Source organism: Hippocampus guttulatus, chromosome 14 (genome assembly GCF_054856545.1).
Source record: "Hippocampus guttulatus isolate MCC_2025c chromosome 14, RoL_Hgut_1.0, whole genome shotgun sequence".
NCBI classification, from domain to species: domain Eukaryota; kingdom Metazoa; phylum Chordata; class Actinopteri; order Syngnathiformes; family Syngnathidae; genus Hippocampus; species Hippocampus guttulatus.
The window spans coordinates 1,592,945-1,607,775 of NC_141274.1; the positions used below are offsets into that span (position 1 = coordinate 1,592,945).

General features: G+C 44.7%; 1 protein-coding gene across 1 annotated transcript in view; it reads left to right on the top strand.

The window, feature by feature from the left end:
- Positions 1 to 14,831, top strand: part of obscnb (obscurin, cytoskeletal calmodulin and titin-interacting RhoGEF b) — a 59,668-nt gene that overhangs the window by 3,624 nt on the left and 41,213 nt on the right. Inside the window, exons 3-25 of the mRNA XM_086128496.1 lie at positions 142 to 402; positions 577 to 882; positions 968 to 1,234; positions 1,322 to 1,428; positions 1,602 to 1,770; positions 2,552 to 2,827; positions 2,906 to 3,187; positions 3,269 to 3,544; positions 3,799 to 4,074; positions 4,869 to 5,144; positions 6,565 to 6,843; positions 6,918 to 7,184; positions 7,519 to 7,788; positions 8,024 to 8,290; positions 8,639 to 8,905; positions 9,349 to 9,461; positions 9,534 to 9,687; positions 9,763 to 9,924; positions 11,269 to 11,373; positions 11,846 to 12,112; positions 12,785 to 13,054; positions 13,143 to 13,412; positions 14,522 to 14,788. Coding sequence (XP_085984622.1) covers positions 142 to 402; positions 577 to 882; positions 968 to 1,234; positions 1,322 to 1,428; positions 1,602 to 1,770; positions 2,552 to 2,827; positions 2,906 to 3,187; positions 3,269 to 3,544; positions 3,799 to 4,074; positions 4,869 to 5,144; positions 6,565 to 6,843; positions 6,918 to 7,184; positions 7,519 to 7,788; positions 8,024 to 8,290; positions 8,639 to 8,905; positions 9,349 to 9,461; positions 9,534 to 9,687; positions 9,763 to 9,924; positions 11,269 to 11,373; positions 11,846 to 12,112; positions 12,785 to 13,054; positions 13,143 to 13,412; positions 14,522 to 14,788 — 5,454 coding nt within the window. The remainder of the gene's footprint in view (positions 1 to 141; positions 403 to 576; positions 883 to 967; positions 1,235 to 1,321; positions 1,429 to 1,601; positions 1,771 to 2,551; positions 2,828 to 2,905; positions 3,188 to 3,268; positions 3,545 to 3,798; positions 4,075 to 4,868; positions 5,145 to 6,564; positions 6,844 to 6,917; positions 7,185 to 7,518; positions 7,789 to 8,023; positions 8,291 to 8,638; positions 8,906 to 9,348; positions 9,462 to 9,533; positions 9,688 to 9,762; positions 9,925 to 11,268; positions 11,374 to 11,845; positions 12,113 to 12,784; positions 13,055 to 13,142; positions 13,413 to 14,521; positions 14,789 to 14,831) is intronic.

The following is a 14,831-nucleotide window of genomic DNA, read 5'->3' on the forward strand; positions in this document are numbered from 1 at the left end:
AGCTAGGGAGAGGGAAGTCTGGGCTTCCCTGCTAAAGCTGCTGCCCCCGCGACCCGGCCCCGGTTAAGCGGTAGAAGATGGATGGATGGATAGAAATTCACGCGGGTTCCACCCATTTTAATGTCACGGCCATCTTTGCAGGCAACATTACGAAGAAGCTTCCGCGGAAGACGGTCGTTCCCGTCAGCGACACTGTCATCTTCTGCGTGGAGCTGGAGCAGCCCTGTCCGGACGTCTACTGGACCCGCAACGGCGAAAAGCTGAAGGCGGATTCCCGGATTTCCATCGCTTGCCTGCACCGCCAGTACACGCTGACCATTCGGGAGTGTCAGGCGGATGATTCAGGAGAAGTGGCCTTTGTGGCTGGAGACTGCAAGACGTCCACTCGATTCTCTGTCACCGGTGAGAAAATCTCCATTCTGCTGTGATGAAAAGCTACAATGGCCCTCACACTCGCCGCTGTTTAGGTTCTGTCTCCTGATTTGTCTTTGCGTTCTACTTAAATTTAGCTGTCAATCAGAAAAAAAATATGTATATCTTTGATGACTGAATTGCATCAATCTTTATGCTCTTCAGCGGCAAGGAAGCATCCTCCCGATCCCCCAGTCGATGCTGTGGTGCAAAACAAGACGGACTCATCCATCACCCTGCGGTGGTCTCCTCCAGACAGTGGCCGCCCCGTGCCCATCAAGAGTTACATTGTAGAGAGGAGGAAGGTTGGCACTCAGACCTGGCAGAGGTGCAACGGTGGAGAAACGATTTTGTCAACGGAGATCACAATCTCTAACTTCACAGAGGAAGCCACTTTCCAATTCCGTATATCTGCCATCAATGACTTTGGTCAGAGTGACTACCTGGAGGTGCCTGGAACCTTCTACCTTGGTAAGATGGATCCTTTTGGTCTGACAAAGCATTGTTGTAGTATGCCACTGAAATGTCTTCCCTCATGTTTGGTTTCTCTATTTAGAACCCACTGCAGAAATCAGGAAAGGCCTTGCGGACAGCGCCGCAGTTTCCGGTGAAGAGTTCTCCATTTCGGTGGAGCTCTCGGGCGTTTGCTCGGGCTTCTGGTCTCTAAATGGCCGCCTGCTGCGAAGTGGTGGCGACTACCTCATCACCCGCTCCAAGAACGTGCACACGCTGCTCATCCGAGAAGCGACTCTGGACATGGACGGAACAGAAGTCAAATTTGTGGCCGGAGGCTCGCAGAGCAGTTGCGTCCTAGCTGTCAAGGGTATGCCACAATGTCACTTGCTTGTTTTTGCTTTTGCTTTCTGTGAAATCTTTCGATAACTCCCTTTTCCTCTTACATCTAATATAGCGCCACCTGTCCGGTTCATCAATAAGTCAGATCAGCAAGAGGAGGTGTTCTGCAGCGCCCAAGCCACTGCTCAGATGATAGCTGAGGTGTCAGATTACGATGCACAGGTATGTGTTGCTATCAGAAATTACATTCTCATGAAATATATTCATACTTTTTGACTTGGTGTGTTTATACAAAACTGACTACCGTCAGCAAGCAAAAAACTATGGATTTTAGAGATTTTCTTTCGCCTGAAGATTTGTTGTCTAATTTTGGCATGTCAAATGTTTTTTCACAGGTGGTTTGGATGAGAAATGGACGGGAGGTAAAAATGGGCAAGAAGTATGAATCGGTGACCGTGGACCGCAGGAGGACCTTGAGGGTACACAACGTTACAGAGGAAGACGTGGGCACTTACGAGTGTGTTTGCGCTGATGACAAAATTTCCATGCGGCTCGCTCTTAAAGGTACAGAGCAGGCTTAGAAAAATGCTGATTGTTTTAATTTATGTACCTTGTTTTACTAAATGGGGGGGGGGGGGGGGGGTAAAATCTAGCAACTTAGTTTAAAAGGGCCCCAGCAGTCAATTCCATGCCCATGTGTGGAAAATATCTTCTATGAACTAAGATAAATCGCATTACAGTAGTAACCTTTTTTTTTTTTTTGGCTTGTGGTAAAACAGAAGCCTTTATTTCAAGGAGTCATTTATTTGTCTTAAGTGAATGACACACTTGACAAATAAACACATAATGACAATTGGGACAAATTCCAGCATTTTGCTTTCTCAGTCAGCAACAGCTGAGTTATCAGATATCCCCAAAAGATAGTGAGTGGGATGCCTTAGGAGTGTTTTTTTCCTACCTGACGTATTCTGACAACTGCGGTGGACAGTCCTAATTGTTGAACCTGATTAATTTTTTTTAGCTCACTTATCCTTATGTGTGTAGTGAACAGCAAATTTGGCCCATGCGTGGTCTCTGTGAGCCAGTAAGGAAGCTCACAGCTGTTGTGAGTTTTAGTCTATCACATGACAAAAAGAGTTTGTAACCACAATGTATGTTACCAGAGCTTACAGCTCCCCACTTCTATTTCTTCACATACTGACTTTTTTCCTATTCCTATGTGGGGTCTCTCGTATTTTGACAGTGTGAACAGTGTATATGTGTGCACACGGGTATTCGGAAAAGGACACTATTTCCAGACACTGTACAAATATTCATGCGTACTGCTATGTTTCTGTTTTTCCAGATGAACCTGCCAAGTTCCTAAATAAACCCAGAGGTCCAATGGGCCTGTTATCCTCACTCAAAGGAGATCTCGAGCTGAGCTGCGACGTTTCTCCTGCTAGCACGGCGGTCACATGGAAAAAAGACCAGCTGGAGATCTTCGAGGACCAAAGAACTACCATCATCTCCAAAGGTACCCAAAGGAAACTCATCATCAAAAATGCAAAAAAAAGCGACGAGGGTCACTACTGCTGCGAGACGGCCACCGACAAAATCACATTCCAGGTTAAGATTAAAGGTAAGGATTTAGTATGGTGATATGGATTTGCTCATTTTATGTTTAGGCTCAATGATATTAAAACAATTTTCCTATCAGAAACTCAAGCCCAGCCTGCCTTCTCCAACAAGGAATTGGTGCAGAGGGAATTAAAAGTGCCTCTCTCCCAAAAAGCCAGTCTCAGTTGCACAGTTTCAGACAGCAAGACAGACGTGAAATGGTACAAAGACGGCAAGCTGCTCGTCTCCAGTCGAACTCTTTACACGGAAGTCAAAGGCAATCACCGCCGACTGGTGATTGAAAAAGTCGAGAAGAGTGATGCTGGAGAATATACTTGCGAGGCTGGAGGAGAGAAGCTGGTCTTCAAAATTATTGTGCCTGGTAGGATTGATTATTTGAGTATTAAGGTTGTATGAGATCGAGCTACTGCATTATTGCTTTTCTCGTTTGAATTAATTTCAGACTCCCAGGCGGCCTTCGTTAACAAAGAAACAGTCCAGAGGGAGGTGAAAGCCATTCTCTCCGAGAGAGCCACTCTGAGCTGTGAAGTGTCTGATTCCACCAGGGATGTCAAATGGTACAAGGACGGGAAGCTGCTGGTCTCTGGGAAGACAACACATGCCGAGACAAAGGGGAAGACTCGCCAGCTGGTGATCGATAGCGTGGAGAAGAAGGATGCCGGGGAATACACGTGTGAAGCCGGGGACGAGAAGCTCGTCTTTCAGATCAATGTGACTGGTAAGAAAATCAGTCTTTTAACTCATTCACTCCCAAAGACGTATTGAGATGTCTTTTCAGACGCCACAAATTTCATCCCAGCTCCTCATTTTATATTGAAAATGGCAATTTTCAGACCCTTTTCAAGTACGGTCAATATAAAATGAGGAGCTGGGATGAAATGTGTGGCATCTGAAAAGACATCTAAATACGTCTTTGGGAGTGAATGAGTTAAGTGCGGAGTTCAATGAATTGCTCCTGATTTTCATCATCAGAGCCTCCACCAGCCTTCGTCAACAAAGAATCTGTCCAAAAGGAGGTGAAAGCAAATGTATCTCAAAAAGCCGCTCTCAGCTGTGAGGTTGCTGACTCCAAGATAGAGGTGAAATGGTACAAGGACGGGAAACTGCTGGGCAGTAGTAAGACAAAACGTGCAGAGTCCAAGGGGAAAAGTCGCCAGCTCGTAATCGACAGTGTGGAGAAGAAGGATGAGGGAGAGTACGCCTGTGAAGCCGGTGCTGAGAAGTTGATCTTCAAACTCCAGGTGGCAGGTATGAGACAGCTGCAAAAAATGCAAAGCATCTACTGGTACGTCAAGCAATCTCCCCAAACATATGGGAAGTGTATGGCAGTGTCGTGCGGCGAGGTTCTTCGCTGGCGAGGCGATAAATGACATCACAGTTGGAGCTACAGATTGATGAGCCAAATGAAGTGGAATATTTGTGATAAAATTAGCAGCATGTTTGAACCGGGGGCCTCACAGTGCAGAGGTGTAGGTTTAGTTTCCAGCTCCAGCCTTCCTGCGTGGAGTTTGCATGTTCACCCTGTGCCTGCGTGGGTTTTCTCTGGGTACCCCAGTTTCCTCCCACATTCCCAAAACATGCATGGCAGGTTAATGGAACACTCTAAATTGTCCCAAAGTGTGAGTGTGAGCGCGGATGGTTGTTCGACTATGTATAGGTTCTAGCACGCCCCGCGACTCTTGTGAGGACAAAGCGGATCAGAAAATGGATGGATGGATGATGGATGTTTGGACCGTAAATACAAAGTTTCTGAAAACATTATATCGGAGGCAAGAAGAGAGATGGAAACAGATAATTTTCTCCTGTGGAATGAAGCCTTTTTGTGGGGTGTCGGGGAGGCTATTTAGCTGGCTCGACTTGGGTGCACACAGGGCACAGGATGGTGTGTCGGTTAGAATACAGGAGGCAGGTGTGATCTTGAATTGAGGTTCTTGAGTCAGATTGTAAAAGGCAGTTTACAGATGACTGGTAAATGATAGATGACAGATGGTAGGATGTAGATACAGATGCGATGACATTTATTCTCAAAATTTGATCTGCAGATGCTCCCAGTGTTTTCACTAACAAGGACTCTATCCAGAAGGAGGTGACCGCCATTTCTTCCAAGAAAGCCACATTGCGCTGTGAGGTGGCCGATTCCAAAATGAAGGTGAAATGGTACAAGGATGGCGAGCTGCTAGCCTCGAGCGCTGCAGTGCACATGGAGTCAAAAAGCAGGAGTCGGGAGCTGGTGATAGAGAAAATGGAGAAAAAGGATGTTGGGGAATACACCTGTGAGGCTGGATCAGAGAAGATTATATTTAATCTGAAGATGGCAGGTAAATTGTGCCTAAAATATAATAAATTGAAGTGATGCAATTCAGTGACTTTGGTCAAAGTTTTTCTTTTTTTTTTTCTTTTCAAAACTTAATTTCACGCTGTTACTGAGTGGGAACCAAGGTCGGGTCTAGACAGGCTGTTTTGGAATATTTTTTCTTCATAATTACCTTAAGCGGATGTTTGTTTTATTTAAATCTTTAATAAAATGAGCGGGCAAGACGAGCTTCTGTTTATAGAGCTCTTGGGGTGAGTGAGCACCTAACTCCTACTCTGGCATCCCTTCACCGGCTCCCTCTACATTTTAGAGTTCTTTTAAAGATCCGATTATTTGTTTTCAAATCTTGAAATGACCTCGCGCCACTTTACCTCACTGAGCTCGTCCGGCCCTACACACCTGCCCGGCGCCTCTCACTTGTATTCTTTGGCATTTGACTCAGCATGACTCAGATTTGATCTTAGTTTACCGCTTGGTGCTTGGCGCTTTTTGTTACGGATTTATTGCTTTATTGTTGTATATGTTAGTTGCTCCATGTACAGCACTTTGTCTGCAGCGATGGCTGTTTTGAAAGTGCTCTATAAATACAGTTGAGTTGAGTTGAGTGAGGCAATCCACCACAAGGAAGTTTTTGTATTTTTTTTAAAAATACACTTAGGAGGATGTTTTTGAATTTTATTTGCATTATTATTGTTTTTGTTAATAATAACCAGAGGAGGATGTTTGTTTTATTTTTTTTTTAAAGAAAATTCAAGAAATAAAATAAAGGCTATTAGCCTAAAAAACTAACAAACGGTTACTTAGGTCTACTGGATGAGACCATTAGGCATGTCCAAAACAAAGGCCCAGGCATCCTGGTATCTTAAAATCAACTGAAAAAATAGTCATAAGTAAGACCTTAAGACAATAAGAAGTGGAACGGAGGAGAGAGGCATAAGATAATAAAAATATGTGAAATACAGTCATACCTCGGTTTTAGACCATAATCCGTTCCAGAAGGCTGTTCGAAAACCGAAACCATGCTCTTTTAAAAAAAAAGCATCTTTATTGAACACGTCTGATCACAATGGAACACTTACAGGAAGGTGAGAGGAGTCAAACGGCGCATTCAAGTGCGCTCAGTTTGGTCGAGAACCGATTTTCGGTCGTAATCCGAGGTATAAAAACCTCGAAATTTTTGGTCGAAAACTGATTTGGTCAAGAACAGAGACGTTCGAAAACCGAGGTTTGACTGTATAATATATTTTGGGGGATTTAGTTTGGGGGGCACAACATTTGTTTGAGGGGTGGGCCACCCCTCTCTTGCCCTCCCCTAGACCCGGCCCTGGCGGGCACTGAATCCGCGCAGATTGCACCCGAGTCAGGCGAGTGTCCCAGTATTTTGTCAGTGATATAAGCCAACCCGATTGTGTTCATCTCTGTAGATGTGCCTGCCAAGTTCCAGAAGAAGCTCGTCAAGGACACATGCATCATTCAGGCCAGCGAGCAGATTGTTTTGACCAGCGAGCTGACTTCAGAAAGCAGCAGCGGCGGCGTGAGGTGGTTTAAAGATGACGTGGAGCTCAAGGAGAGCACCAAGTACCAAATGAAAAAAGATGGCCTTTCTTGCACACTCATCGTCACGTCCACTGAATCCAAAGACAGTGGTGTGTACTCCTGTCGGACTGCTGATGATAAACTGGAGTTCAAAGTCCAGGTCAAAGGTAAGTCCGTTTTTCCTGAAAATCAAATGCTGATGTCTCATTTTGACTATGACGCAGCCCGTTTTTGTTTGCAGACATAGCCGTTAACTTTGTTGTCCCGTTGAAAGCCGTCACGGTCGACTTGGGGGCCGATTTAAATCTAACTTGTGAGTTGAACCAAGCTTCAGGCGATGTTCTATGGCGGCGCAACGGTTCTGAGCTTAAACCTGGAGGCAGGTTGTGCATCAAGACAGACGGCGTAAGGCGAATCCTCATAGTGACTGGCATGACGAAGGAAGATGAAGGCGAATACAGCTGTGAATGTAAGAATGACAAGACCTCTGCCAAAGTCTCCTCGATAGGTAAGAAACAGGAATCGCAGGCAATGCTGAACAATTATATAAAATGGTCTCTTGCTCGGCAAGCCTTTTCTCACCCATAGTGGTTGGAAAGTCAGAAAATGATATTTTAGGAGAATCAAATACTTATTTTACTCAGTAAAATGCACACTTTGGTGCCGTGCATTTTTCTGCACTTTTGACTGATATTCTGTCTTAATAACAACCATAAACAGGACATTTTATAAGCATGGAAACTTACAAATTCACTATGTGGTCCAGTGATTATTTTCCGCACCACACCGTATGTTATTCCATGTCGTCATGGTGCATGTTTCATGCCGGTCATTCCTTTCAGCCCCCCGAGTTGTGAGGCTGACTTCCAAGCTGAACAACGTGGCCGCAATGGAGGGCAAAGATGCCATATTCAAGTGCACCGTCACCCCGGCGGACGCACGCGTCAAATGGCTCCACAACAATGTGCCTATCGCTCATGGCGCCAAGTATAAGATTGAGCATGGTGGCAACACCCACTCGGTCGCCGTCACTTGTGTCACCCTGAAGGATGCGGGGGAGATCAGCATGGACGCCGAAGGGAAAAGCTGCAAGGCGACGCTTCAAGTGCAACGTAGGAGAAGCGCATTCACAGTGGAACCTTCAAAGTTGAACATAGTCCAGTGGCATCCACGTTGTCCTAATTTTGCCTGAATTAACTGTGCATAAAATTCTTAAGTGGGCATTTTTTACACACAAAAACAGCCAAAGGACCTAATTTCAATATGGAGGTCCCACCGTATGATAAAATGACCCATTTTCAATTGACCCGGTATATTTTAACACCTCTTATTTTTTTTACCAATCAGGTGAGCCGGTGACATTCAAGAGGAAGCTGGAGAATATGACAGTGGAGGAGCAGAGCGAGGCAAAGCTTGAGGTGGAGCTGAGCAAGCCGTCAGACGAAGTGCACTGGTTGAAGAACGGCGTCAAGTTGCAGACTTCAGCGGGTGTGGAGGTCCGGGTGGACGGCGCTAAGCAGGCGCTGGTCTTCAAGAGTGCGACTTATGCCGACCGCGGCATCTACTCGTGCGAAACCCTTGATGACAGAACGCAGGCCAAGCTCACCGTCGAGAGTAAGTACGCAAGCATGCACGTTGGATTATCCCAGCAGTTGTTCACCTAGCGCAGCCTCGCTATAATGCACGTCTGCTGCGTAAATCCCAGCTGTACTGCGAAAATCTGCAGTTGACACCGATCGTTTTATTTGTTTTTTCCAACAGATTTTTATGGTAATATACATAAATACTGCACAATACTATTTTCAAAGGGTATGTGAAAAAAAATCTCGCTGAATCGCAAATATATTGGAGATCACTGTATTGAAAACATACAGAGCGTTTTGATTAGAATGCAGATTCTCACCTATCGCCGGTACGTCTGAACCATATTCGCTCTACTAATAAAAGGAATTTCTTCCACAGTGAAGAAAATTGAGCTGATCAAAGGTCTCACGGAAACCAGGACACACGAGAAACAGACGGTAAGCTTCGAGGTGGAGCTCAGCCAGGCTGACGTCGAAGGCTCGTGGACCCGGGACGGCATCAGGTTGAAATCGGAGCCCAATGTCCGCATCACAGCTCTGGGAAAAACGCACGGCCTTACCTTGTCAAATCTGACGAGAGAGGACACGGGAACCATCGCCTTCCTGGCGGAAGGGATCCGGACTTCCTGCAAACTCATTGTTACAGGTACACCGCACGGTCGAACAGTTTCTTTGAAGACCCAGATCATGTGGAAAAGGGGGACATACTGTCTTATGAAAGTGTTGCTTTGAACAGTAATAGCTTGTATGCAACAAGTTCCTATTACCGAAATGTGTCCTGCTCAGATTTGGACGCATCGCAGCTCCAACAGACCATATTTATGCGAAAATCGAATGTACCGTCGTTAAATGGACTCTGTATGCCACATTTACTATGTTAAACCATTTCTCACGGTTTCTGCGCCTCTTCTGTACCAATTTACACCATACACGAGTCGATGCTTCAGTTGTAGTTGAATTCAGTATGTCGTTATTGATATGCACAGCCGTTTTAATGAGAAAAATGTGTACGATTCTTGTCCATTGAAGATTATAGTACAAATCTAGCCGATGTAACCTTAATTGGACAAAACTATTCTTATTCAATAGAACCCCCTGTTACGATCTCAAAGCCCATTGTCGACATCAGCGTTGATGAGAAGGAGAAGGTCACTTTGGAGTGTGAAGTATCAAGAACAAATGCAGATGTAAAATGGTTCAAGGTGAGAAGTCACGCCTGTGAATGCCGAGTGAATTAGGACAAGTGTTCATCTTAATGTGATGGAATTCTACAGGAAGATGTACAGCTGAAACCAGGGAAAAATTACAGCATTCATTCTTTGGGACGAAAACGCACCTTGATCATCAACAAATGCACCCCCGAAGATGCAGGCACTTACATCTGTCAAGCTGCCGACGACAGCACCTGCGCCAAGATCACCGTCCACGGTGAGTCCCGCATCATCCAAACAACAGTGGCGACCTTTGTCAATCAAAACATGACAAAAGTGGTTCCCGCTGCAGCCAGAGATGTTAAGATTGTGAAGAAGCTGGAGGATGTGGAGGTAATGGAGAAGGAGAGCGCCGCATTTGTTTGCGAGGTTTCACACGACGAAGTGGAGTGCCAGTGGTACAAGGGAAGCTCCAAACTTAGAGTCAGCGACAACGTCAAGATGAGACAACAAGGTAAAGTTCCAAAAAGACTATTTAGAGCGTGGTACACACATACAGACAATTGGTTCTCCTAATCTCTCAATATTTCCCTTCCCAAATTTCAAGGACTTTTCATGTGGACCTTTAAATGAACTGCATTCCTACCCACCCTTTTGTTGCTGTACTACATGCAGATGTTATTAAAGTCAATTCCAACGACCATATTTTCCGCACTTTAAGGCGAACTGAAAAGTCTTCCATTTTCTTAAAAGCTCACGCCGCGCCTTAAAATCCAATGCGCCTTTTGTTTCATCATTGCGGTAATATGTCGACCCCAAGATGGCTCCTTGCTGGCGACATGCTTACAATGTTATAACTTGCTGTTGGTTCAGTGAACTGTGTCGCTGCTTTATTAAATAAGTAAATAGGAGAGCTGTGGTGGTGTTGTTGTTTTTTTAACGCATACTTTATTAATGGTTTTCGCAGTCTCAACAAATACAGGTGCGTTCATGACCGCCTCCGAAAAACGTAAATTAACGATTACTTCAATGAAACTACGAAAATTGAAAATAATGCATCAAAACAGAAAATCAAGCGAGGAAATCACAAAATACATTCTATAGCCCCACTACAGAATTTATTCTGTGATTTCCTCATTTGTGAATACAGTACACAACAAAGGAATAAATAACAAACACTTCTGAGTCAGTCCAGTCTCAGTCCGATTTACTGACATCCGATCGTTCTGTTGCAGCTATGCTCAAGGAAATGCCATCATAAATTCTGTCGGGGGGGGGGGCTATAGAATTTATTTTGTTTTGATGCTTTACTGTATTTTCAATTTTCGTAGTTTCATTGAAGCAATCGTTAATTTACGATTTTTGGAGGCGGTCATGAACGCCTCTCGAGTCTTAACGGAAGAAGAGAAGGCACGGAGACGGACAAAGACGTACCTGTAGCTCCATTTAGTGGATGCATTGTAGATTGCACCTTATAGTCAGTCCAGTGTGTGCAACATATGAAAAAAAAAAATACAAAATAGGCCAGTCATTGAAGGTGCGCCTCATAATCCAGTGAGCCTTTTCGTGTGGAAAATACGGTACTGTAATCCTGTTGTCCGGGGCACTGCATTTGGGTCCTACACACATCTGTGATATTTTATACAGCACAATATGTGCCTGGCTGGGGTTAATAAAGTTTGGCCTACACTGATCCACACACTATAAGAGCAGTAAGCACATGCATGCAAAAATTGTTTTCCTCTGTCATGTTTGGGGATTGTCACAGTTTAAAAATCATTTCATACCATTCTGGGATGAAGACAGTGATGTTGATTTCTTGTTGTTGTTGCTTTTTTTTTTTTCTTTCTAAACACAGGCAGGACCTACGTGTTGCTGTTTAAAAGCGTGTCCGCAGCAGATATAGGTGAGATTAAATTTACAGCAGAGAAGGCCTCGTCATCTGCACAACTAAAGGTGAAAGGTAAACATACCTTGACCTAAGCACGTTTATTGCATGGTTCGATTGATGTGATGTGGCAAGTCGATGGACTCACTTGACCAAGTTCCCCTTGCAACTTGCATGGAGGTTAAAAACAGACACTGACAATGACTAAAACAAGCCAAGGTAGATAAGACCATCGTGGATTTTTTTTTCCCCCCGGCGGTTTAATTAAAAAATGTTAAACTTGTATATTCCAGTATACAGATTCATTCCACACAAAGTGAAATATGGAATTATTTTATGTTTTTGTAATGTGGAAGAGATCTATGAGTTTACAGCTTGTGAAAACCCCGTTTCTAAAATTTGAATATTTCCTATGCGTTCCAATGAATCTGTATAATATGAGTTTCACTTTTTGAATTAGACTCCTGGAATGAATGAATTGATCAGCAATATTCTATTTTAGTTCCCCCGTCCCCACACATGATCAAATGCAATTCGTATGCTGTAGACCTGCCCGTCAAGTTTGTGAAGAAACTCCGAGATAAGATAGCCATTTACAAACACCGTGGCCACCTGGAGTGCCAAGTGTCCCGCGCCAGTGCCCAAGTCAAGTGGTTCAAAAACAAGACAGAGTTGAAGCCCGGACAGAAGTATGAGATCAAAAGTGAGGACGTGTACCGGAAGCTCACCATCCACAACGTGGACGCCGATGACGAAGACACGTACACGTGCGACGCCTCTGATGACAAGACATCCTGTAAACTGCTTGTGGAAGGTAAAACAATTGGAGGTCAGAGGTCATGTACAGGAAATAAGTCACCAGGGTCCTTGCCAATAAGATCTGATGCTCAGACATTTGTTTACCATCTTAAAATGAATTGACAAGACAGATTGACGTGTTATGGTCGTAACTCACTGTGTGTTCCCACCGTTGTTTGATTCATTTAGAAGACACTTAACTACTGTAATTGGAGTGCAAGACTCAAGTTGATGATGAATGTTTGATGTGCCTACAGTAATCATCTCATATGGATTGGAAATGTTGTTTGTCATTGTCGTTTTTAAACGTTATTACAAAGCATTAGGTTGGTTGCCTTCTGACTGTGGTAGTATATGAGGGATAGGCGAATTGGAACTCTGGAGATTATAATGTTCATTATACAGATTCCAAAAGGTGTAGAACATTTTTAGAACATTTCCAAAACATTTCCGGAAATGTTTTAACCCACTAGGTCACCGAGCTGCCCTGAAGTTGAATACTCTCCATAGGAATTAAAGACTATATGGATTTTACTGCAGTACACCCCCTTTTTTTTTTTTAGTACTTAAACATAGTTTTCTTAAATCAAATAAAAATATTACTTGTCAGGTTGATTTACTGTGAACTCGTATCACAATTATTTTATATTTGAATGATCTCATCCTTTATTTGTTTGAATCCTTTTAGAGCAGTCCATAAGCATTGTGCGGGAGATGAGTTCCGTGGAGGTGACGGAACCTTTCGCCGCTGTCTTCGAAGTTGAGGTCAGCGTGGAACTGGTGAAACCGCCCATTTGGACTCTCAGCAAAGTCGCCCTGCAGGAGAACGCCGATGTTGAGATGGAGACAGAGGGCACCATGCATCGTCTCACCTTCAAAAAGACCAAAGCGTCCATGACGGGCCCCGTGCAGTTCACGGCCGGCAAGAGCAAGTCGGTAGCGCAGCTTACAGTCAAAGGTACTGTACTTGTGCGAGCACTCCACAATAACTCATTAATGCCACATCTATTTATAAAGCTTCTTAATGTTGCCCGCTCTGTGCTCAGAGCGTCCCCTTGAGATTGCAGAGCCCATCAAAGACGTGAAGGCCAAGGAGAAAAGCTCTGCCATTCTCACTTGTAAATTCTCCATCCCGCCAAAAGACAAAGTGCAGTGGTTTAAAGAACAGGTCGCACTGGCTGCATCAGACAAATATAACATCAAGCAAGACGCTACCAGGGCTCAACTCACCATTCATGGGCTGACTGAAGAGGACAGTGGCGAGTACCGCTGTCAGTCTGGACCTGCTCTGACAAAAGGAAATCTTCTAGTTGAAGGTGCCCTTTGATATTGTACTGTAAAGTAGGGCTTTCCAAATGGGTAGCAGAGCAATTTTTAATAAGTGATGATAGTCGGGCTGCTCGACGTGTGGAAAGGTGTGTCCAAATAGGTCACGGAAAGAACCTTCTTGTGTCGAGACTCCATCTATCTATCCTATTATATTTATCTATCTATCCTTGCCTTCATTATAGTCATGGGTGAGCTAGAGCTTATCCCAGTTGACTTTGGCTGGGAGGCGAGCTTCACCCTGAATTGGTCGCTAGCCAGTTGTAGGGCACATATAGACCAAGCAGGGCGGCCAGGCGGGGGACTGGTTAGCGCGTCGGTCTCACAGTGCAGAGGTGCAGGATTTGATTCCGGCTCCGGCCTTCCTGTGTGGAGTTTGCATGTCCCCCCCATGCCTGCGTGGGTTTTCTTCGGGTACTTCTGTTTTCGCCCGCATTCCAAAAACATGCGTGGCAGGTTAATGGAACACTCTAAATCGGCCCTAGGTGTGAGTGTGAGCGCGGATGGTTGTTCATCCAGGTGTGCCCTGCGATCGGTTGGCAACCGGTTCAGGGTGTCCCCCGCCTACTGCCCGAAGACGGCTGGGATAGGCTGCAACCTTTGTGAGGATAAGCGGATCAGAAAATGGATGGACGGATGGATGTAGACAAGCAAGCATTCACACGCACGCTCACACATATGGACAGTCTTGAGTCTGTAGTAAAGCTAACGTGCAGGTTTTGGTACTGTTTGAAGAAGCCCAAACTGCAAAACGTTTGACACAGAAGGCCACGGTCGAAATTCAAACCCTTAACCACGAGACCACTGTGTTACCCGAAAGTTGGATGTGTGAGGTGGATGTCTTAACTCCTCTTTCCCCTTGCTGCCCATTGCTCAACGAATGAAAGAGAAGAAAAAAAGTTGGACCCAAATTTCTTCTTCTTGTTAATTCATGTTTGTTGAATGTTTTAGAATGTCATTCGTTTATGTATCTTTTGCGGTAATAGTTTGGGATCTGGGGTGGATGCAAAATGTCTTATCGGAAAAAGTTTGGAAAACCCTGCCATAAAAAAACATTTTCAAGTTGAGTCGATGCTAAATAGCTGGTTTCCATTCTCAGTGCGTGACATAAAATTCACCCAGCACCTGGCTGACACTGAAGTGGACGAAGACAGCGACGCAGTGTTCACGTGTGAGGTCAATTATGCAGACGAGGAGGCCCGGTGGCTCCTGAATGACAAGGCACTCTTCACCAATGAAGTCAACACCATAACCCATGAAGGGAAAGTGCATAAACTCACACTTAAGAACCTGGCACCTCAAGATGGCGGTACTATCACAGTTTACGTCCGCAAGGTGAAGGAATCTGTCACGCTTAAGGTTAAAGGTGAGAATCTGTGCGGATGAATATGGTATAGTTCAGAAAAAGT